The sequence below is a fragment of the Penicillium riverlandense genome, assembly GCF_028828495.1.
Source record: "Penicillium riverlandense strain IBT 135883 chromosome Unknown utg000003l_segment0_segment0, whole genome shotgun sequence".
Lineage (NCBI taxonomy): Eukaryota > Fungi > Ascomycota > Eurotiomycetes > Eurotiales > Aspergillaceae > Penicillium > Penicillium riverlandense.
In genome coordinates, this window is record NW_026643196.1 from 3,750,710 (window position 1) to 3,773,387 (window position 22,678).

Below are 22,678 nucleotides of genomic sequence, written 5' to 3' on the forward strand. Positions count from 1 at the left end.
TAAGGAGTAATCATCAAACGAGAAGAGATAGAAGTAAGAAAGGTTCAGCCACGCGAGAGGGGTCGGCCTGACCCGGAGGAAAAGAAAGTTATACGATAACATGGTCGAGTCCAGCCAGTGACGTTAGGGTTTTAATCGCGCAGTGATAGCCTAGGCGCTCGTGTTGCGGTGTACTAGTAGATACATCGCTATCAGCAAGGATCAATCCGGCACGGCCCACCCGAAACGACCAGGACTTTTGTTCTGGGGGCTGAGTGGCTGCGCCCGAGTGTATGTTGCATTCTGAATCGATAGGAGACCCGTCGGACTCCTGCTCTCTATGTCTATCATTACTCGCTAGTCCAGTCACAGACCAAACCCTAATCACCCTAATCACCATAATCATCATAATCACCTTGACCATCCCCGAACAGGCTCAATCCCCTGGCTAGCTAGCATGCAGTCCCGCCAGCACGCTTCGCAACTCACGCAAGAACGTAGTCACCTCTTCCTCCGTCCCAACCGTGATCCGAAGACTACCCTCACAGCCCAGCTCCTTACCTCGAAAGCGCACGACCACGCCGCGCTTCTCCGCCATAGCCTCGTAAGTCGCCGCCGCGGTGACATTGCTGGGTGACCCATCCTTATCAAGGATCTGCACCAGCAGGAAGTTGGCCGCGTGCCCGCCCAGGAACCGGCCCACGCCCGGGATTAGCGGGAGCTCGCGCAGGAGCCGCTCGCGCTGGGCGACGATCTGCGTGCGGTAGCGGCGCATCACGGCCATGTTGGGCGCGGACAACGCGGCCGTTGCAAGCGCGCTGGTCGGGCTGGAGATGTTGTATGGTGCTTTGAGGCTGTTGAGCAGCTGGGCGATCGCGGGTGAACTGTACGCCACGCCTAGTCGGATCCCTGCTAGCCCAAACGCTTTGCTGAGCGTTTGCATCACGACCAGGTTCGGCCACTCGGTTACCCATTCGGCGAGGCTGGCGCCCTCCTCGGCGAAATCGATGTATGCCTCGTCGACGACCACCACCCCGTTCCACGTCGGGTGCTCGAGCACCGCCTGGATGTCTTCCTTGCGGATCAGGTTCGCCGTCGGATTCCCGGGGGAGCAGATATAGGCCAGCTTGATGGACGGGTCTGCCGAGAGTGCTTCGTTGACCTTGTCCGGCTGAAGATGGAACCCATTGGCTGCGTCGAGGGGGACCTTGACGATCGCGACGTCATTGACCTGCGCGCTGACGCTGTACATGCCGTATGTTGGCGGACAGGTCAGGATCTTGTCCTTGCCCGGCACGCAGAAACACCGGAGCAGCGCGTCGATGGCCTCGTCGGAGCCGACGCCGACGAAGAGGTTCTCCGGTCGCAGGGTCTTGGGGGTGTGGTGGTGAGTATTGCGAAGGTTACAGAAGAGCTGCTTCAATTCGATCTGGTGACTTGACTGAAAGTCAGCTTGATGTGGTCTTGTCTTCCATGGAAGGTTTGCACGTACGGATCCGGGTACCGGTTCAACCCCAGGAAATCAATCTCAGGCTTCGATGCGCCTGTTGAACCTCCCGCGCCATCTGCCTGCAATGCGCCCTCACTGTTCAGGACCAGACCGGGGCCGTAGGCATTCTCGTTGGCGTCAAGGAGCACGTTCGTCCCGTCATCTTTGTAGTCACTGACTCAATTAGCGCGGACCACCGGTATCGGGGAATAAGGGCGGACACACTCTCTGGCACAGCGGTAGGGCTGCAATTGCAGGATATTCGGTCGTGCACATTTTGACAAGTCGAAGGGTGATGTGCGGGCTGCCATTGTGCAATGGTATCTATGTGCAAGGGTAGACAAGAAAGGTCGAGAGAAAAGTGGGTGGGGTGGCGGGGAGATGGTTTTATCGGGCGGAATGAGTCAGTGCACCTATAGTAGAACACCAGAGGTACAGTATATGCTACTAGAGTAGAACTCAAGAGGTACATTACGAGATACCTGTAGACAATAAATAAGCGTGACTGCCACAGTAACGCTTTATGTATGCTGATAGTCTTTGTTCTTTTGGTACATGTCAAAACCACAACGCCCTCATATGCCCAATGACCCTATACATCTAGATGATACTCATTCCTTCTTCTCCTTCTTCGGCGCCTCGCTGGCTGCCACGGCGTTGCTGCGCGCCTTCTTGTGTTTCTCCCGTTTCTCCTGTATATATTTCCAGCTCTTGCCAATGCCCGCTGTCAGCGGCCCCTTGATGGTCTGCACCGTGCTGGGCCACCGGATCGTCTTCATGATAGACGTCGAGACCTCCTCCTGGAGCTGGCTGTCGCTGGCAATGCGCTGCTCAAAGGGGCCACCTTGCGGCCGCCGGACCTCGTGATCGGTGTCGGTGCTCTCCTCCATCATCTTGTTGAACTCCGCGCGCGGGATCGCATAGCGCCCCTGGTATTGGAAGTATAGCTTCTCGCGGAACGAGTCGGGGAGACGCCGGACCATGTTGCCGCGCCTGACCGGGTCCATGTCCTGGACCATGGCCAAGATGGCCTCGGGATCATCGATCCAGTCGTTCTGGCTGCACCGGGGATCCTGGAAGTTGACGTTGGGGAGGTTGGTGATCAGTGGCGCGTACAGTCGCCGGAAGTGTGCCATCTGACCAGACACGATATTGCGCACCTTGCCGGGGTCTTCGGCCGGGAGGACCATGCGCAGGTCTCCCATGTAGCTGAGTCCGGCAATGGTGCTGTAGAGCTCGAACTCGCTGAACCGCTCTGGGAGCAGCAGTAGCGCCACTCGCAGAGCAGACAGGAGATTCATCTGGTTGGCTAACCGAACCTTAGGGTGGTCCCGCAGGATCTTGACCGGCTTGTGCAGACGACCGGCAAGGTACAGGGTATTCCACTGAGTGAGATCGCGACACAACGTGTCCAGATTCACCACGCCGTATTTGATCAATGTCCCATTGACCGTGATATGGGTATTGAAATAGACCCCAGCCCCAAAGCGGTCCTGCACCTGCGACACCACGTACGAGCCGAGCGAGCCCAAGCCGGAGTAGTGGTCACGATGTTGGCCCAAGTTCAAATCGTGCCAATGCTGGGAATAGGAGACCCCAAAGATAAAATCAATCATTTTCCCCGACCCTTTTTGCATCTGCTGGATAGCTACCGGGGCAGAGGGGTGTGCGGAGGTTGACGGACTCGCACTGCCGGACTGTGGGAAGACCCCGGATCCATAAGCAAATGCATACCGGATTGGTGCTCGGAATTGCCAGAGGATCTGCCGTAAAGCTTCCTTGAATTCTTGGTTGATTATCATGTGCTGGTTCACCCCGAAATCCTTGGACGGAAGCTCGGAGAAGTTGCTGATCGACAGGTTCGGGTTGTGATCCCAATCCTTATCCGCTAGTAATGGGGAGGTCGAGAACGATGCCGAGGACGTCCTCGTACACCCGTATAACAGCGACAGCCTAGAGCTGCTTGACAATCCATGCCCCGCTAACCCGCGACGGCCATGCTGTAAGATCGAGCGGGATTCGATCGAGAAGAAGCGGGTTGAGGCGGGCACCCCCGGAAGAGAAGAAGGATTGACACGAATGCGTGAGAGAGAGCCGGGGACAGCGCTCCGGTAAGCAACCATCTAGAGAATGGATCGTCAGTATTCTTTGCCTCGATAGAAGTGATCTGAAGTGCGTACCGCTATTTCTCGCATGGCTGCAATTCGGAATGGGAAGAGGGACGGAGCGCACGGCGCGAGCAACGAAGCAGACCAGGGAGCATCGGTGGTTGGTTCAAGCAGTGGGCAGTGACCAAGTGTGGACGAGAAAGGAGAAACAAATGTCGCACTGGCTCCTTCCCTCTGACGTGCTTCCGAGGTGCCTTCCCGTTTGGGCTGGGCTTAGGTAATGAGACGCACATCACGTGAGGGCGTGTGTTGACATGCCCGGCAACCGAGTAAACAGACACCACCACTGGCGTGTTTGAACCGGCACATTTCACCTCCCACCCCCAAGACGCGGCCTTGTTTTTCTGTTTTGGAATTGGGGCACTCTGTCCCGCTCTCGACACACATCATGGGCTCCGAAATGGATACCTTCGCCGCCCGCCTGGCCAGCTTCGATATAGTGCTGAAGCCCGAGAAGCGGAGATCGTCCGTCACAAAAGGCTCCAAGCACATTGCATGGCCTCACAAGAGTCCCTCGCCCGCAGATGTATGCTCGGAATTTTCTTTCAATTGTTGTCCGATCACTGACTTGCTGAATTCCTAGTTGGCGCATGCGGGTTTCTACTATAAGCCCTACGAGACCAATCCCGACAACACGACATGTTTCCACTGCCACCGAGCACTGGATGGCTGGGAAGAGGAGGATAACCCGATTGACGAGCATCTCAAGCATGCGCCGGACTGCGCATGGGCCATTATGATGGATATCCAACAACGCAGCTCCAACCCCGCCGAGATCGAGGATCCGACTGGCGAGCGCGTCACACAAGCGCGACTTGCCACCTTTGGGTCGGCATGGCCTCACGATGGAAAGCGAGGTTGGGTGTGTCAGTCAGATAAGGTATAAGTGTCACAAACACATTCTCAGCTCATGCTAACGCGCCGCGCGACAGATGGTCCAAGGCGGGTGGTTCTTTGCCCCGACGGAAGAAAGCAATGATTTGGCCAGTTGTGTCTACTGTAAGCTGTCTCTCGACGGCTGGGAGCCCAAGGATGATCCTTTGTAAGTATCCCATAGCGCTTTCTTGCGCATCACTACTAACCGTCATGTAGTGATGAACACCACCGCCGCTCCTCGGATTGCTCTTTTTTCGTCTTTGCCCAACCCCCAACCAAGAAAGGGAAAGCGTCCAAAGCCAAGAAACCGCGTAGTTCGAAGGCATCCCGGCTGTCGACACAGTCCGTTGCTACCACAGTTGCTGCCGACGAACCCGAGATGGATGTCGACGACGCAATGGACCAGAGCATTATGTCCCAAGCTACCACGAAATCATCCAAGTCCACCAAGAAGTCTACCAAAGCCAAAGGAAAGGGCACGAAGAGCAAGAAAGAAGAACCCGTCGATGCGATAGATGTCGACAGCATCGAACTTGCGCAACCAGAGCCACCGAAACCAAAACCGAAACGAGCGACTCGTGGAAAGAAGAGAGCCAGCGAGGAGATGAACGCGCAGCCCGTCGACATTGAAGAGTCGGAAGACACAAAGCCTGAGGAGCCTCCTGCAAAACGACGTGCCACGAGAACACGCAGCAGCAGCGTTGCGCAATCAAACAAATACGAGACCAATGACTACGCCATGCCGGATGCTGAGCCAGTGGACGAGCCTGTCCCTGAAAAAGAGACCAAAAAGGGTCGGAAGGCCTCGAAGAAGGGGGCTGCATCGAAGAGTCGAAAGGTGTCGGATGTTTCTACAGCTTCTCGAGCGACATCCAAAGCTCGCGTGCCGCGTGATTCGGAGATAGAGGCGGCCATTGAAGCAGGCCTAGAAGCCGACGAGCAGGAATCAGCCGAGCCAGACCCGGAGCCCGCGCAGACGCGTACATTGAAGAAAACAAAATCGACCAAGAAATCCAAGGCCGCCACAAAAGCCGAGCAGCAAGCGCAGGATGCGGATGAGGAAGTAGTTGATCGCGAAGAACCCGTGGCAGTGGAGGAGATTGAGTCACCGGTCAAGGAATCACCAGCCAAGTCGAAGACTGCGAAGGCCCCCAAAAAGGGAACCAAGAAGACCAAGTCCAAGGCGCAAGAGACGCGAGAGTCAATCGGTGCCAAGTCTGTTGCTGACGATCATGACCGCCATGAGTCTTTTGTGTCTGTGGAAATTATCAATCGTCACCCAGGGCCAAGTCAGGAGCCAGAGCCTGAGTCTGAGCTTGAACCTGAACCTGAACCGACCAGCAAGACTGCGTCGAAGAAGGGAACCAAGAAGAAGGATGCTCCGGCGAAGAAGTCCAAGAAATCTGCCAAGAAAACAACACACCATGAGGAGCCGGTCGAGCCGGAGGAGGTCCTCGAGTCTCCCGTCCAAGTTGACGATGATGATGACTTCCAGACTCCAGAGGATATACCTGACCAGGTCGAGATGGTAGCGCCTCCGCAGCAGCTTTCTCCAACGCCTCAACGCTCACACCGGACAACGCGAAACGTGCCGGCAAAGACTACGAAGAGATACAGCGATATCCCAGCCGAGCACCTCGCCGAGTCCTTGGCTAGTTCCCAGTCGCGGCATAATGTTCCAGAGCAGCGTAAGGCTAAGAAGGTTGCCTCACCTCCGGCAGCTCGTCAATACGCCCCATCAATGTCACCGCAGTCTTCAGATGCTGAGAATCGGCCACCATCTGCGCGACCTTCCGCATCACGTCCACCAATTGTCGTATCGCCACCGAAGGAGCGCACCCCGCTGGCCGCTACCACGCCCTCGCCATCAAAACGCAATGTCTCCGCCAAGCCGGTGCACCCATGGACTCCGGTGGATGTTGACTTCATCCTCTCCGGCGAAGCCAGCGATAAAGAGAACGCCGATCTGGCCGGAGTTCTCAAAGATGCCAAAGCAGGGCTGACCAGCCCGGAGAAGAAGATGACGGTGGAGGAATGGATTATGTGGAACGCAAAGAACGGCGAGGAACGACTGAAACGGGAATGCGAGAGGCTCGTCGGCGTGTTTGAGAGAGAAGGTGGACGGGCCATGCGGCGCCTGGACGCGATCGAGTGCATTGACTGAGTTGCGGCATTGCCAGGCGTTAGTTCTTTTGGGGAATATGGACATCGGCGTTAATCTGATATGATGTTATTTCAATTTGCAATGCGAATGCCTTTCACGCAAAACACCTAATACGTAGTAAAGTCCCCCAAAACGCCGGGTATCTATGTCATGAATTTTCCCCCTATAAAGGTCAAGCAATAATGCCCAACCGTCCCTCCCACTCATCCTCCTGCTTCACGCCGTTCTCCCCACCCTTCCTCCGCTTCTCATTCCTCTTCCGCCTCTTCTCCTCCCTCTCCTTCGACTCCTGCTCCTCGCGCTCTCTCAGCCTCTCCCCAAGATCCAGCTGCCACGCCCTCCTCTCCTCCTCCTCCCTCACCCTCTTCCGATGCGCCAACATCCTCAACCTCTCCCTCACCTCCGCAACAGAAGCCCTGGCAACCTCCCCACTCTGGCCCGTCGCAATCAAATGCTGCTTGCTATTGTAGTGCTCCACAAGCTGCAAGTTATCCTTGAACGTCAGGTCGCAGTCTTTGCAGTAGAACCCGGCGCCTCGTCCTCTCTTGCCCACTGCCGACCCCGCCGCCACGATCGTCGTCTTGCCCACTTGCGAGTACACATCCAGTCGCTGGCTGCGCGCGCTCGTTGCATCCAGTGCGCTGTAGTCGACCGGTGCATGGTATTTCTTGCCCAGGAGCTTTGCTTCGTATCGCGCTTTGCCTTCAGCTTTGCGGCGTGCTTCTTCGTCGGCGGCTTTTTGCGCGTATTCTTCTTTGTCCCATGTTTTGCGGAACGAGGTGTCAGAGTCGCCCGCTGTGGGTTTGGACATTTTGGAGGTGTTTATGGCTGGAGAAGAGGGATTTGGACGACGTGTCGGTGTCGGTGTCGGTGGTTGTCTGGACAGGAAAAGATGCTGTGCAAAGGATGTTGGAGCTTGAGTGGCGGGTGGGTTAGTAAGCGTCAGCTGTGAAAGCTGCGACGATGTTACCTACATGGAGCTATAGCTATAAGATTGTAAATGATGGTGTTAACGATCATTTACATGTTTCTTTTATTTATTTGTTCCCTATGCTGGGAATGTTTAGCTAGCGCTGATGTTGTGGCGTCGGGGCTGGTGTCTGCTCAGCCTCGAGTTGATGGGCCCGTCGCACAGTATATAACCAGCCCATCGGAGAAGCGTCGCAAGAGCAGACATATTTCCCACTGTTGCTGTAAGCCTGCAATTCTATATATCCTATTTACTTTCCAAGCAGGTCAACGTGGCAGTCTCACCCAGACAAACAAACCAGGCACCAATTTTCCACCCCTACATACATATACATCAACTAACCCCAACACCAACCCCCGGTCAGCACCACCACAGTTCACCATGACCCAACCTCCAAACCAACCCCCGACTCCCTCAAACCAAAGCCTAACAGCCCTCCCCTCAGAACTCCACATCCAAATAGCTACCTCCCTCTCCTACCCAGACGCACTAGCCCTAAAACACACCTCCCGCCATTTCTACAGCCTAGTCTACACTGGCGTGCATTTGAAAGTCAACTGGCTCGTCGAGCGCTTCGAGCGCAAACTCGAGTGTCCCATGGAGCAATGCTCCTTCCGCACGGACGAATCGTTCTGTAACTGGCGCATTCGGAGGATTATGGACCGCCGCCGACGCCATTTGGAGTGTCGTGCCACCAGGGGTGGGTGTTGGGTTGTTGAGGGGAGGACTTGTCGGCAGGTGCCTGTTTGGTGGTTTCAAGGGAAGGCTCCAAGGAGGATTTTGAGAGTGTGGGGGGTTGAAGGTTTGTGTTTTATTGTTCTAGTGTTGTTGACGTTGGGGAGATGGGTGAGGCTGATATATACTTCGTGATTTTCACAGCATTAATTATCGGGGCTATGTCTGTTCTGCTACATATTTTGTGGACTCTTCTACAGAGGTGAGTAGTGAAATAGTCCATCTTCATATGATCAAATTGCTGACATTTTGTCTCTGTTAGGATGGCCAATTAGGCAGACATTGTCCAGCAGCAGCGCTCTTTTGAGGCTGGGTTGGGTTGCTGAGAACTACTTCATTTCCAGAATCCAGTGCCTCCATCTGTCTAACGCCATCAAGGCATTACTAACTATTTGTGTACCATCATTAACCCGCCTGAGAGCTGGTCTGAGAAACACCCAGCGCATAGTAAGCTCTATGATGGTATAACCTTTTAACGAAGATGTCGACTAACCGCAAGATGCAAGGACTAGATCTACACTCCGTCATGAAAATCTTAATAAGATCAACCCATAACGCCAGGAGAAGCAATAATCCGTTGTTGAAAGTTTGAGAACCTGATACTATCACTGACGTCACAACGACGCCAGCAGCTGCATTTATAGACCAATGCGATCACATCAGTCAAACAGGAAAGCTACTACATACAACTAAATACCACCCTACACAGATATATTTGTCGCGCGAACTCTCCTACATTTTCACATATCTACACCACCGTCAAAATGTCCACCAACGCAACCATCAACACCTCCACGGGCCAACACCCCGTGGATCCCTACAAAACACAGAATTTCGAGAACCCGCCACTGTCCCAGAAGATTGAGGACCTGGTCAACTTCATCTCGGAAATCAAGTTTGGCATGTTGACCACCATGCAGTCGAATGGAGATCTATTGGTCTCGCGCTGTATGGCACTAGCCTCAACGGTATGTCCTCCATTCATGAGTTAATCCGCTTCTCGTTTCCGCAAAAGCTAACTAATAATCCCCTCTCAAGGAACATGGCGGCATCGACCTAATCTTCCACACAAACCTCTTCTCCGGCAAAACAATGGACCTGACAACCCACCCCAGAGAAACAAACATGTCCTTCCTCGACCCCATCAGCGGCGGCTGGGCCAGCATCTCTGGATCTGCTAGCGTGCTCGCTGACCCAGAGACTGTGCAAAAATTCTACTCGCCCGCCCTAAAGGCATGGCTCGGCGACATGGGCGACGGGGTGCACGATGGCGGGCCCACGGATCCGCGCATTGGTGTCATTCGGCTGGAGGCGAAGCTGGCGACGCACGTTATGTCGAAGAAGGGGATTTTGGGGCGCGCGTATGACACTGTGAAGGGAGCTGTTAAGGGGGATGTGCCCAGTATCAATTCTATTAGGGAGATTACAGGGGAGGAGTTTGTGGAGTGGAGGGGGAGCCATTGAGATGGATGATGAATGATTTATGGGTTGTTGTTGAATGAATGAATGGAGAGATTAGAATAGAACAAGGAACATATCTGGATTCTGGTGTTGAAAGACAAAAAGCAAAAGGAAAACAGATTTGTCCCTCGTAATGTATGTGCCCAGTCTGATACTCCAAACATTTGCAGGATTTCCCTTTCCTTCCACTTCAGTCACCGTTGAAAGGAAAATAATCGAACAAGCAGTTACTTGACCATAGTCACCAGTAAAAACAATGTATCTCAATCGCAGTAGAATGAACCCCCCCTTGACCATGGGTATCGTGAATTCATATCGCTCAAACGCCAGACCTCTCCAAGCCATTGAAAAGATAAAAAGAGAAAACAAATTAGATCTGCAGGAACGTCAGTAAGCAAGGTAGAGTAGATGATATGAGAAAAAGAAAACCCACCAGTCTAAGAGGCAGGCGAGCTGGCACCCGACCGTTGTGAAGAAGCATGGCGATCTGCTTCTGCGGAGTCGCCTGAAGCTTGCGGTAGGCCTCACGGACGTGGCGAGGCTCGATGGGAGTGCGGCCTTCCTCAGGCGGATCGAAGAGACCGGTCTCGCGCTTGCGTTTCTTAGAGTTCTCGCTGTCGCCACCACCACGGTTCTTCTCATGGTCCTCACGCTCTTTCACCTTCAGAGCCTCCTCCGTCAGGGTCTGGACAATCTCAAAGGTGAGGAAACCCAGGATGTCGACGATGTCGTCGTTCGGCTTGGACTCAGTCACGATGCCGAAGCCGGCCCACTCGCGGAAACGCTTGCTCTTACGGTAGGTGAAGGAGGCCTGGCGGCACTCAGACCAAAAGACGTACTCCTCCCGAGTCATGTACTTGGTGCGTTCGTCGGCGGCCGCAAGGCGCTGCAGGGTTGCGTAATTCTGTTCTTCCTCTTCCTCGTCTTCCTCGTCCTCGCGCTCTGGGACCTGGATGGAGTAGAAGGAATTGACATCCCAGGCAAGGCCGACCTTGGCACGCTTGTTCTTAGGTTTGGCGGCCATATCCTGAGGACCGGCAACGCCGCCAGCAATGGTGTCATCAGCAGCTGCAAAGTCGGCCGCATCGCCACCGCCCTTGTCATCTGAGTCCTTGACGTTCTTGCGGACATCCTTCCAGGACAGGAAAGTGCGCAGGCGCGAGACTTTAGCCTTGTCGTGGCGAATCAGAAAGATGAGATCGTCAGTAGAGATCGAGCGCACGCCACGACGGGTAGCAAGCTGGGTGCTGCGGCTCAGCTGTGAGCGGGTTAGCACAGAACATGAAAGAAAGGGGTGGGGATTCTTACAATCTCAATGACCTGCTGGCGAGTGATTTCTTCAATCAGTGTGGTGGTTTCGGCGGACGGCTCGGCAGTTTCACCAGAGACAAACATCATCTTTTGAATCAAATCAGCAAGCATATCTTTGAAGAAGTTCTCAGTGTCAGTCTTGTTGTCCGTGTGGATGCCTTCCTGGGCGTCGTTAGAATCCTGGGAATCGGTATCCGAATCAGAAGATTCATGGTCAGCAATCGAATTCGCGGAAGCAGCACACTCGCTGTCAACTCCATAGCCAGGGTCGCGACCCAGAAGCAGGTTAGTGAAGCAGGGTGTGAGGGTGAAGCCCACTGCTTTGACAGGCTTGGGCGGTCCACCCATTGGACCTGCCAAATTTCCATCGCGGCCCGAACCAGCCTGGTCAGCGGCAGGATCATCGGGCTGTGGGTTTGCCTCTGGGATCGCCGCATTTGCACCAAGGCCCGGGCCGACCACGTCGTCATCGTCGTCGTTGTCCTTGCGATCTCCGTTCTTGTGAGTTGGTTCGTCGTCATCGGAGCTTTCATCATCTTCCTTTTCCTCCTCTTCCTCTTGGGCAAACGCATGTTCATGGGCCCAAGCAGCCTGACCAAAATCTCCCGGGGTAGGAGCATTGTCATCGGGGCCCGGTTCGCCCTGGGCAGAGGCGACAGAAGGAGACTCGGACAGGTAATAGACCTGCTTCGGGGTAGGCAGCTGTTCGTGCCAGGGCAGGACACCTTCATCACCAGACTCCTCGTCGGCCTCGTAGGGAAGATCTTTCTCATCCGCAAGATCAGGCTCAACTCCCGGGAAGTAGTCCTTCATGAAACGTCGGACAGCCTTCATGATCTCGCGGTCACTCTCAGTCGGAGAGCCGGTATCCTCGATCGAGGAGCCGGGGTCTGTGACCTCAGACTCGGTGGGCAGGATCTCGAAGCTCGAGCTAGCAGAGAGGGTCTCCGAGCACTGTTTCTTCTGGACCGGTTTCTTGACCATCACATACATGGTGCAAAGGATACAGGATAAGAAGCAGGGCGTTAAGAATGAGCAGGGTGTGTGAAGAGAGGTTCGGGTGCGGTCGGTTGTGAATCGGATAGAAAGGATGAGAGGAAGCAGGTTGGGAAGGCAGAAAGACAAGGTAACAGAGGGGGTAAACAGACACTCTCTGCTTGGTTATTCGCGAAGCAGCACCGCATGAAAAGATGCACCACCTCATGGAGAAGGCATATCAGGCGATGCACTGACTAGTGCCTGTGCGATATTCCTCCACACCAGTCATGGTCCAGCCATATTGTTTCGAGACCAGGAAGACATCCAGACACTGATACACTGACGACACGGAGGAGGGTAGATAGGACTCACCTGTTGGATCTCCTGCCGATACTTTGGCGCACGATCTGAGCTCATGGTGGCGGTGGAGGGTCAATGGTAGTGGGAAGTGGAAGAGAGAAGAGCAGAGATAAAGGCACCAGTGCGCCGAGACAATTAATCAGCGTGGGGAACCAACAACCTCTCGCGACACAAACCACAGCACCAAACTGACGATGTGAAGTACCGCGCGACAGATGGAGTGGCAGCAGATAGGGATCACGATAGCCGGGGAAAGGTTCTTCCGGGGTCCCGCCCTATTCTTTCTCCGCTACACTTGATTTTCAAGTTCTCTCTATTCCCTCAATTCTGCCAATATGTTGCACTTGGTAGGCCTGGGTCTTGCAGATGAGACTGACATCACAGTCCGAGGACTGGAGATTGTCAAGAAGGCCGAACGGGTGTACCTCGAAGCATACACCAGTATCCTGCTGGTCGACAAGGCCAAGCTCGTGAGTGTTCTTGATCTGGTTATACAACTACCGATATCTAATGTCCAATGGCCAGTAGGAAGCGTTCTATGGCCGTCCCGTGATTGAGGCCGACCGTGAACTAGTGGAGAGCGGCAGCGACGACATCCTGGCCGGCGCAGACCAAAAGGATGTAGTATTCCTAGTGGTCGGCGATCCATTTGGGTATGCTTCTCTCTCTCTCTCTCTCTCTCTCCAATTGGCCGACCCATACTAATTCAAATCCAGCGCAACAACACACACCGACCTCGTCCTCCGCGCCCGCGAACTAGGCATTGAAACCCGCGTCGTGCCCAACGCCTCCATCATGTCCGGCATCGGCTGCACCGGTCTGCAGCTGTACAACTTCGGCCAAACCGTGAGCATGGTCTTTTTCACCGAAACCTGGAAACCATCCTCCTTCTATGACCGCGTCAAGGAGAACGTGCAGATGGGCCTGCACACCCTGGTCTTGCTGGATATCAAGGTGAAGGAACAGTCGCTCGAGAACCTTGCGCGTGGGCGGCGCATCTTCGAGCCGCCACGGTACATGACCGTTGCGCAATGCGCGGCGCAGATGCTGGAGACGGAGGAGGAGCGCAAAGAGGGTGTGTACGGGCCGGACAGTTTGGCGGTCGGAGCGGCCCGAGTGGGCGCGCCGGACCAGAAAATGGTTGTTGGGACCCTACAGGAATTGTCGCAGGTGGAGATGGGGGCGCCGTTGCATAGTCTCGTGTTGCTGGGCCGGCGGACGCACGATCTGGAGAGGGACTATATTCGAACGTACGCGGTGGATCAGGGGACCTTTGATGCGAGCTATCAGAAGGGCTATGGGCATAGTCTGTGATTCTCCCATATGAGTTATGATGTTAGATAATAAAATTAAAATATCCTCACCAATAATCATTCAGTATCTACTGTTGTATAGTGGTCCAATTGATCTCGGTTGTTAGTGGATCACTGGCCGAGCTCGGGCCAAATGCAATCCGATCGAATTCGATCTATCACCAACCCTTGTCAACCCCAGCCATGTCTGAATGACTTGACTCCGACACCTTTCCGTACACCACCCACGATCGCTCTCTACCCCCGCCTCTCATCCTCACCCTCCACCACCACAATGCCCGTCTACATGCTCCACGGCTTCCGCTGGCCCCGCGCAGGCTTCACCGGCATTCGCGTGTACATCGTGCTACACAACCTGGAAGAAGCGGCAGCCGAATACCTCCAGCAACCACTGACGACAGAACTCCTTCTCAAATCGTTCGAGCGCACACAGGCCGACCTGATGCCTCGCCTGCCGGAGCTGCGCTTCATCGAGTACTACGATCCCGCCGATGAGTCTAGCAACACCGTCAGCCAGGACTATGCGTACGTCGGCGCACGCGTGCTGACCATCCCCGACGGCGGCGAGATCCCCGCGGGTATGGGGCCTGGTGAGAATATTGAGGATGCTGTTGAACAGGGCTCGGGCTTGACGCAGGACCAGATGGCTGCGTTGGAGGAATTGAGGGATCGTATTGCGCCTGGTGAGAAGATTGGTTGGCATTTGGTTTATAATGGGGATCCGGAGCGCTGGTATCCCCCTTCCGAGGATGAGGAGGATGAGTTTGATGATGTTAGTTATGGGAGCGAGAAGGGCGAGCGGACCACTGAGCCAGGGACTCCGGGGTCACCGCAGAGTGTTGCTGTGAGTTTGCTTCTATTTAACTTGCAGTGTGACTGGATGAACGCTAATTGTTGGTCTGTTTAGTCTCGGTTGACCAAGTTCTTCAACCGACTGAGCACGTCCACCGCTGCCACCAACGATTGATCGTGCCGGGCCATGGCTAGCACCTCAGCCTTTTGCAGGGCTTTTCCCCCTTTGAGCAATGGAGTTTTGTTTTGCGTGTCCTTGGCACTTGTGTTCGGGACTGACGAATTCGATGCCTTATGATTGTCTATATATTGCGCTACATATTCACCACTATTACATATTTGTTACTTGTATCCATTACTATAAGATCCTAAAACCTTTGGGGCCAAACGAATAGTGCCATGGTAATAATTTAAGTCAGATTAACTACTCCTCTACTACTCCTCCAGATACACAGTGTCGAGCAAGGCGGTGAACCCCGGCAGTATACGAGGGGGAGCTCTGCTGATAACGACGACCTTCTGCAACTCCCCGAGCTTGACGGATGCCGGCCCGGTGATCTCTGTCGCGATGGTTCTTTCGTTTATCCTGGTCCAGAACCGCCAGTGAGTATTCCCAGGGTATCTTTCGAGTCCATACTAATGCCGGTAAAAGGGGGAAGACTCGACTGGCAAAGTGGTATGCGCCGTACAGCGTGAGTGTCCATCTGAACCCCCTCGAAGAGACGATGGACTGACCGCAGCCACAGGATGAGGAGAAAGTAAAGCTCAAAGGCGAGGTTCGTTCCACTTCATCGTCATCACCACCACCACCACCACCATCACGACGCTCCAAGCACACTCCACTGCAGACACCCACAACTAACACCTACTCAGGTCCACCGCCTCGTTGCACCACGAGACCAGAAATACCAATCCAACTTTGTCGAATTCCGCCGCAGCACCAAGATCGTCTACCGCCGGTACGCAGGGCTATTCTTCTGCGTCTGCGTGGACGCCAACGACAACGAGCTGGCATACCTGGAGGCCATCCATTTCTTTGTCGAGGTGCTGGACCAGTTCTTTGGGAATGTGTGTGAACTGGACTTGGTGTTTAATTTCTACAAGGTGTGTTCGGCTCGGGCGACACATATTCTCTTGGACGTGCTAACTCTCATCCAGGTCTATGCCATTCTGGACGAGGTCTTTCTCGCGGGCGAGATTGAAGAGACGAGCAAGCAGGTCGTTCTGACCCGGCTGGAGCATTTGGATAAGCTGGAGTGATCCTTATTCCTGCCAGCTGAATTATCACTGCTACTACTATAACGGCGGGCCTCGCCCATGGCCGTTGTTCCAGTCATCCATTCATTGCATGGCGTTCCGGGTTCCGGGGATATCTATTGTTTGTCTGTATACATGGAAAGAAAAGAAATTGCACTCGCTCGACATTCCGTGGCTCAATGTCGAGATCACCGCCCCGGCTAGGGTCCGATGCCAAGCTTTTCCCTTTGATTCTTCATGTCCGCCCTGGTCGTCGGGTCTGTAGTACAGGATCCCCCAACTGCCGAAAATCACTGCCGTAGATGCGCCGGGAGGGACAGGCACCAGCATATCCATACCACGGGCCACCCTTTTCTTCGGCATGTTAAGCTCAGATAAGATTTATCTTTAATTGAACCTCGACCCTGGTCCGGAGGTGATCGCGACATCGATGGCGAAGGTGAGCACGCGGGCTTGGCGTGGCACATTTAAGGAGTTGCTCCCACGCTGCTTGCTGCCGATGGTGATTTCTTTTTCTTTTCTACTTAGAACCCACAGTCTTCTTCTGTGCATTTTCATTCTTTCCATATTTCTGTGCCAGAGTGGATGGACTCGAACTCACTAACTACAGACGACCTCATGATGACTCTATACCAGCATCACCGACTACAACTGACTTATTCCCTTGAAACAACAGCCTCACGCTTACTTACCTTCTTCACTGCCACACGTTATCAGCCTTTAACCGCCACCAGTGCCAGTGCCACTCGACACGACAAAGTGGCTTTATGATGATGATGGTCATTCTCACCTGTCACAACAACACAAGACATACACTTCGCCGAACCGAATACCTACGCTCTGGCCTGGCCCCTGACGAGATTGACCAGATTTGCCTCCAAGCCTCACAAGCCCCTCAACCCGAAAGGGGCAAGAGATAGTCGTTCCCCCCTCGTGTCCGGACTCCGTCATCCAGGGGGCGCCTCGTTCCTGACCAGATTTTTTACTTTGACGATCTTACCGGCTGAAAAGGGGTTTAATTGCTCCTCTTGGCATCTTTCCATGGACGATTCCGGCACGGTCGAGACCCGATAATGCAGGTCCCACTGTTCAATCAATCTGTGGATTGGGTCGGTGGGCCGACCGGGGCGTTGACATTTTTATTTGGTGATTGATTTCTCCGGCCGACAGACAGCCACTCATCAGCCATGAATCGGACGATCGCCGACAAGAGTTTCAAGATGAGTAGAAGGACAAGTGGATGATAGTCCTCTGTGCATTCGGCATGCAACAGTTGTACTATGGCTAGTACTGCGACTCTATCTGCACAGTCGACAAATCGGCATTTGGCGATACGAACGGGGAATCTTTCCGCATTACGCGTTCCTGCCCCCGTCGACCAATCACCGCCCGAATGTCTTACGCGGCTGGGTCTTGGCATACAATACAGCGCTGGTACAGACAGCCATACCATACATACCATACATACAGACTCCGCCCCTGGCCCTTGACAATCTGCAGGCCATGACATCTTCAGTGTTGAAGTTGGAAGGGCCGTTTTCTGGCCCTCACCGGTGGCGGGTTGGATCTGTCGGAACGTCAGGGAGATCACAAAGGCAAATCGGGGGGCCAGCAACCTGATTTGCCTTGCTCTCGGAAAAAGAGTGGTTAGGTTTAAAAAAGGCTGAAATCCAGGATGGTAACGATTGGCAGTCCACCCGGTCAAGCCAAGGCAGAGTGGAAACCTCGCCACTCTCGCGGGGGTCCCCTACTCTGGTTCGTTAATGAGTTATTATTGGGGCGCTGGCACAGACATACTTACTCCTGTCCGCGCCCCCTTAACTTATCGACCCCCCCAAGATCGACCCGCTTTAAAAGCCTCCCCCCCTTTTCGAGAACTTTTTCTATTCCCTTGCTTTCCCTTTCTTTATTTTTTTCCAACTTATCCTATACACTCTTTACAATCCCTCTATCTATCATATCACCAGTCACCATGTCGATGATGCTCTCCGATAACTTGGCTCCTCAGCCCGTCACTGACATTTTCACCGACGACACATGCATTGACCGCCGCAAGTGCCACCGGACGGTGCCCATGAAGGTGCTGGCTCTGGGTGTTGGCCGCACTGGAACTGCCTGTAAGTTTTAGTCAATCAAACCCAAAAACTAAGAGAATTGGGACTGACTTCTCCCTCTCTAGCTCTCCGCAAGGCTCTGGAGCGTCTCGGCTACACCAAGTGCTACCACATGATGTGTGCCTCTGTTGAGAACCCGCCTGACTGCCTGATGTGGCACGATGCCCTCAACGCCAAGTACGACGGCGTGGGCGAGTTCGGCCGGAAGGAATGGGACCAGCTGCTGGGCGACTGCCAGGCCGTGTGCGACTGGCCCGCCTGCGCCTTTGCAAAGGAGCTGATCGAGGCCTACCCCAACGCCAAGGTCATCCTGACCACCCGCGATGTTGACCCGTGGCACGCCTCCGTCATGAAGACCGTCCACTGGCGCATGTCCGACCCGGAGCACAAATTTGTGTCCAACTTCTCCTGGGCCGCCGGCATGTACTACCCCATGCTGAACAAGTTCTTCGAGACCTTCTTCCGCGGTGACTTCCCCAACAAGGGCAAGGAGGTCTACAATGACCACGTCGCCGAGGTCCGCAGCCTCGTGCCCCCGGAGCGTCTGCTCGAGTACAACATCAACGACGGCTGGGCTCCCCTCTGCGAGTTCCTGGAGGAGGAGGTCCCCGACCACCCCTTCCCCCGCGGCAACGACATGGCCGACTTCTACAAGCGCTGCTCGACCCGCAACCGCCGCCAGATGATGAACGCCGCCCTCCAGGCCTTCACCATGGGCGGTGCCCTGCTGGCCACCGGTCTGGCTGCCACCATGGCCTTCAAGCGCTTCTCCCGCTAAATCTTCCACTCGTTCAAGTGCGGCGCGGGCGCCCGCTATTTACCTGCCATTTTCTCTTCTGTCTGCATTGACTGCAATCTCTCGCCATACTTCTGCTTCTAATATTCCCCTGTTCTTTTTCTGTTACATTTTCTATTTCAGTATATATCTTTGTGTGTGTGTGTGTTCGCATTTCTCTCTTCTGCAAATTATTTCCTTTTGTCTTGAACACTGTTTTGGTTTGTGTCATGGAGGGGCATCATTACATCAGGAGGGGCTGTTTGTCTGTTGGATCAACAAAAAAAAGATATATCATTGTGCATCGTCGGAGGCAAAGGGGCCGTTTCCTGCTGGCTGGATCCGATCCAGCCTCGCACAAACATGCCCCGGTCCGTCCCGGCCCAGGCGCACATGGAATGAGTTGTGAAATGAGCATCAAAATGAAGATAGTACAGTATACATAACTTGGTCTCTTTGAAGCATGTCTCTGGTCTCCGTAGCTGCCATCATGGATCGGATTCTCCTACGTCGTACTCGTACGTACTCCAGCCCCCAAACCTGATGCTTGGCCACCTTAGCGCCTTGGCTGTCGTTAGTGGCGTCTGTGCATCTGCTGGAGAGATCTTTTTTTATCTCTGCCGGTTTGGCGGCTGTGCTGGCGGCCTTGGGGCCCCTGTCGTGTGTGGCTTTGGATGAAATGCCGAAAACCTGAATGCGAGTCGAACAGAACGCCTCGTACAAGGCCACTACGGCTAGGGGCCGTTATGTATGCGTATTCTGGTTTGAAGTTTCCCTCCACTGATTACTGTCAACCCCCACTTGGGGTCCGCGCTAGATTTGGTGTGTCCCTCCGTTTCCGTCGGGGATGTGTTTCATGACTATAATTGATTATTGGAGATGGACTTGGCTTGTCCGACAAGTAATTATGAATGCATCGCAAAAGAAATGTATTCAGTGTTCGGCCTGGAATACGAATTTAATCGTTGCGATTACTATATTTGTATGCATTCACCATCTCGGGCAAGTACGAGTCAGAGATCTGAACAATGCTACCCTGGAACAAGATGATTCAATGACTTGGGGCGTGCCGCACGTGGCGGTCGCCGGAGATGGTTATAGATGGGACAGGCCAACCGTGGTAGGTGCTCGCCTGGTGAGATCCGGCGTCTTGGGTGTGGGGTTATTCGTACCTTCTTCAATGAACTCATCCTACTGTCTAGTTGTATAGTAGAGTTGAGAAAGGAAATCTCTAATCTGTCTCCCAAGGGACTGACGTGGCCCCAAGCGAATTACCATTACCGTATAGTTGGTTGTACCGGGGCACCCTGGCACTCTGGCGATTGCACTCGCACAACCCCGACGGTTGGACACTGGGATCCCTTCTTCTGAGGAGTTGAATATCCAATCCAGCCACTGTAGTTAATTCTCAATCATTTCCTAGCAATCAATGGACTATGGATACGGCCAGGATGAACTAATACCCGCTGACTCAACCCCGGCAAATTCCTGACCAATCAGAATGAAGGGGCGAGTTTCCGTACTCGCTCCCTCTCTCCCTCTCCGTGCTCGCTGATCATTCCCCTAATGTCTTGGATTTTTTGATGCTGGTGTCGGCCCTACCCCTTAATCGCCTCCTGCACATATCCCCCATCCTCTCTGCGATGATCTGAAAACGGAGGATCCATGGTCGCCTCCGTCTTTTCCTCCGCCGCGAGGCCGCTCGGTCCCGCGGCGCTCGCCCTCCTGGGCGTGTTGCTCTGGCTCTGCGCGATATCAGGCGCGAACGCTGAGGAGACCTCCTTCTACAAATCGGTGAGTTGTTGTCTGACCCTCGTCTCCCTGCCTTCCGCGCCTGTCGGTCCTCAATTCGGTTTAATTTTCTTTTACTGACCCTCGCCACCTCTTTCGCGCAGAGACCCGACATCTACCCCCCGGTCTTCAAAGTCGAATTAAGCAATCCGAAGAAACTGAGTCCCGGATACTACTTTATCACGCCCTACGAGGCTAAGAATCCCGGCCCGTATATCTTCGATAATGATGGAGTACGCCGCATACTGCCCCCGCGACAACGGTGAAGAAGAACTGACGGGACTTTAGGAACTCGTATGGAGTGGCTGGGGCAATTCGGGACCGGGGAATGCCCATGGCATGCACGTCTGCAAATATCAGGGCGCCGACCACCTCTGTTTCTTCCAAGGCAACCAGCAGAAGGGCTATTGTCGCGGTCACGGCGTCATCCTCGACAACCAGTACCGCATCGTACGGTCCGTGCAGCCTGGCGGGGGGATGGCTTCGAGCGATATGCATGAATTCCGACCTGTTGGGGATGGCAAAACGGCCCTGATGACCGTCTATCAGCAGCGCCAGTTCGATATGACCCCCTGGAACATCAAGACCGGTGTCGGTTGGTTGATGGAGAGTATCTTCCAAGAAGTCGACGTGCAGACGAGCAAAGTGCTATTTGAATGGCGTGCGCTCGACCATGTCGACCCTTCGATGAGTTATACGTGGCCCGCGCACACCGATACGTCCGGCACGGGATTGCATGTCACCGAACCCTGGGATTATTTCCATATCAACTCGATTGACAAGAATGCCGATGGCGACTATCTGGTGTCGTCGCGCCACACCTGCGCCATCTATAAGATCTCCGGCAAGGACGGAAGTGTGATCTGGAGACTGCATGGTGCAAACCCATCGTTCAAGAACATCAACTTTAGTTTCTCGCAACAGCACGATGCCCGGTGGCTCTATGAGAATGCGACGCATTCCGTGATCTCGCTATACAATAACGGCTTCAATGGTTTCAACCAGACGCACACTTATTCGAGCGGCATGATCATTCTCATCGACCATATTGAGAATACCGCTACGCAGCTCCGGGACTACGGGCCGCCTAGCAATCGGATGCTTAGTTCGAGCCAGGGTAACCTCCAGATCATGCCGAACCGGAACGTGGTCATCGGGTGGGGCAATAACCCCTATGTCTCCGAACATACGGAGGACGGTGAACTAGTCATGTGGTTGAGGTTTGCGACGAATACGGTCATGAATTACCGCGCTCACAAGTTCGAATGGGACGCGGACCCCTCCGATTCCCCGGCTCTGTGGACGTATTCCCGCTCCGCCGATCCATTTTCGCCTACCACTTTCTATGTGAGCTGGAATGGTGCCACGCGCGTGAAGAAGTGGCGGTTCTACGGTGCGGCCAATATGACCGGTCCATATACGCTTCTGGACGAGGTTGCTAAGAACGGGTTTGAAACCGAATACACCAACACGAGCTTCTATACCTGGACCAAGGCAGAAGCTATCGATCGTAATGGCGAGGTCCTTGCATCTTCGGCGCGCAAATACACCTTTGTCCCATCGCCCGAGCTGCGCGAGTTCTGCAGGGACCAGACCTGTGAGGATGCATCGGCGTACGGCTTCCCTGGCGACGACCGCGCCACGTCGTCCATCCCACCGGCGGGCGTCAACACCGTGCCTTGGATCGATCCCGACAACCCAAAGATCTGGTCGCAGCCATCGAGCACCCCGCAGCACATCTACTCTCACCACAAGAACTGGACCATGGGCCGTAAGTTTCTCTTCCTGTCTACGCCGACGCCACCCGCTAACCTTGTTTTGTTATAGGCATGCTCGCCTGGGGCGCCATGATTCTCGTGCTCATTCCCCTCATCGGCATCGCCGTATACGCGCTCCGCTACTACCAGCGACGCCAGCGGGAAATGCAGCAACGGTTCGCCGTGGATCCAACCGACGAGTCCGTCGAGCCCTTGAACGGCATGGCCGAGGGGAAGCCCTTCCCAATGCGGACGGGGATGCCCTGGTGGAACTGGCGCCGGTGGATCGGGGAGGAGGACGAGCCACACTACTTTCCGCTGTCGGAGCGGAGTCCCCGGCGGGAGCGGATGGAATGATATATTCTACATACTGTACATATAGGTTGGC

General features: G+C 54.3%; 11 protein-coding genes across 11 annotated transcripts; 7 read left to right on the forward strand and 4 right to left on the reverse strand.

The window, feature by feature from the left end:
* Window positions 1-427: 427 nt before the first annotated feature.
* N7474_005118 (histidinol-phosphate transaminase) lies at window positions 428-1,779 on the reverse strand (the record flags this gene model as incomplete). The annotated part of the gene is made up of 3 exons (XM_057196533.1): window positions 428-1,415; window positions 1,472-1,646; window positions 1,692-1,779. 3 exons carry the CDS (start codon window positions 1,777-1,779, stop codon window positions 428-430), a joined length of 1,251 nt encoding a protein of 416 aa, XP_057053929.1.
* Window positions 1,780-2,079: 300 nt separating this feature from the next.
* Window positions 2,080-3,663, reverse strand: N7474_005119 (phosphatidate cytidylyltransferase; the record flags this gene model as incomplete). Its single annotated transcript, XM_057196534.1, has 2 exons — window positions 2,080-3,591; window positions 3,649-3,663. 2 exons carry the CDS (start codon window positions 3,661-3,663, stop codon window positions 2,080-2,082), a joined length of 1,527 nt encoding a protein of 508 aa, XP_057053930.1.
* A 361-nt stretch (window positions 3,664-4,024) lies between these two features.
* On the forward strand, window positions 4,025-6,676 carry N7474_005120 (baculoviral IAP repeat-containing protein; the record flags this gene model as incomplete). The annotated part of the gene is made up of 4 exons (XM_057196535.1): window positions 4,025-4,162; window positions 4,220-4,516; window positions 4,569-4,678; window positions 4,729-6,676. 4 exons carry the CDS (start codon window positions 4,025-4,027, stop codon window positions 6,674-6,676), a joined length of 2,493 nt encoding a protein of 830 aa, XP_057053931.1.
* Window positions 6,677-6,848: 172 nt separating this feature from the next.
* Window positions 6,849-7,487, reverse strand: N7474_005121 (U4/U6-U5 snRNP complex subunit SNU23; the record flags this gene model as incomplete). Its single annotated transcript, XM_057196536.1, has 1 exon — window positions 6,849-7,487. One exon carries the CDS (start codon window positions 7,485-7,487, stop codon window positions 6,849-6,851), a length of 639 nt encoding a protein of 212 aa, XP_057053932.1.
* A 540-nt stretch (window positions 7,488-8,027) lies between these two features.
* On the forward strand, window positions 8,028-9,074 carry N7474_005122 (uncharacterized protein; the record flags this gene model as incomplete). Its single annotated transcript, XM_057196537.1, has 2 exons — window positions 8,028-8,346; window positions 9,058-9,074. 2 exons carry the CDS (start codon window positions 8,028-8,030, stop codon window positions 9,072-9,074), a joined length of 336 nt encoding a protein of 111 aa, XP_057053933.1.
* A 71-nt stretch (window positions 9,075-9,145) lies between these two features.
* On the forward strand, window positions 9,146-9,845 carry N7474_005123 (blue light-inducible protein Bli-3; the record flags this gene model as incomplete). Its single annotated transcript, XM_057196538.1, has 2 exons — window positions 9,146-9,349; window positions 9,420-9,845. The coding sequence occupies 2 exons, from the start codon at window positions 9,146-9,148 to the stop codon at window positions 9,843-9,845; spliced, it is 630 nt and encodes a 209-aa protein (XP_057053934.1).
* A 367-nt stretch (window positions 9,846-10,212) lies between these two features.
* N7474_005124 (transcriptional regulator SPT3) lies at window positions 10,213-12,146 on the reverse strand (the record flags this gene model as incomplete). The annotated part of the gene is made up of 3 exons (XM_057196539.1): window positions 10,213-10,218; window positions 10,276-11,100; window positions 11,151-12,146. 3 exons carry the CDS (start codon window positions 12,144-12,146, stop codon window positions 10,213-10,215), a joined length of 1,827 nt encoding a protein of 608 aa, XP_057053935.1.
* A 680-nt stretch (window positions 12,147-12,826) lies between these two features.
* Window positions 12,827-13,805, forward strand: dph5 (diphthine synthase; the record flags this gene model as incomplete). The annotated part of the gene is made up of 3 exons (XM_057196540.1): window positions 12,827-12,961; window positions 13,020-13,144; window positions 13,208-13,805. 3 exons carry the CDS (start codon window positions 12,827-12,829, stop codon window positions 13,803-13,805), a joined length of 858 nt encoding a protein of 285 aa, XP_057053936.1.
* A 273-nt stretch (window positions 13,806-14,078) lies between these two features.
* Window positions 14,079-15,856, forward strand: N7474_005126 (AP-2 complex subunit sigma; the record flags this gene model as incomplete). Its single annotated transcript, XM_057196541.1, has 6 exons — window positions 14,079-14,648; window positions 15,044-15,199; window positions 15,249-15,272; window positions 15,343-15,372; window positions 15,470-15,700; window positions 15,755-15,856. 6 exons carry the CDS (start codon window positions 14,079-14,081, stop codon window positions 15,854-15,856), a joined length of 1,113 nt encoding a protein of 370 aa, XP_057053937.1.
* Window positions 15,857-17,825: 1,969 nt separating this feature from the next.
* N7474_005127 (sulfotransferase family protein) lies at window positions 17,826-18,745 on the forward strand (the record flags this gene model as incomplete). The annotated part of the gene is made up of 2 exons (XM_057196542.1): window positions 17,826-17,970; window positions 18,033-18,745. 2 exons carry the CDS (start codon window positions 17,826-17,828, stop codon window positions 18,743-18,745), a joined length of 858 nt encoding a protein of 285 aa, XP_057053938.1.
* Window positions 18,746-20,407: 1,662 nt separating this feature from the next.
* On the forward strand, window positions 20,408-22,647 carry N7474_005128 (arylsulfotransferase family protein; the record flags this gene model as incomplete). The annotated part of the gene is made up of 4 exons (XM_057196543.1): window positions 20,408-20,536; window positions 20,638-20,766; window positions 20,822-22,304; window positions 22,361-22,647. The coding sequence occupies 4 exons, from the start codon at window positions 20,408-20,410 to the stop codon at window positions 22,645-22,647; spliced, it is 2,028 nt and encodes a 675-aa protein (XP_057053939.1).
* Between the last annotated feature and the right edge of the window lie 31 nt (window positions 22,648-22,678).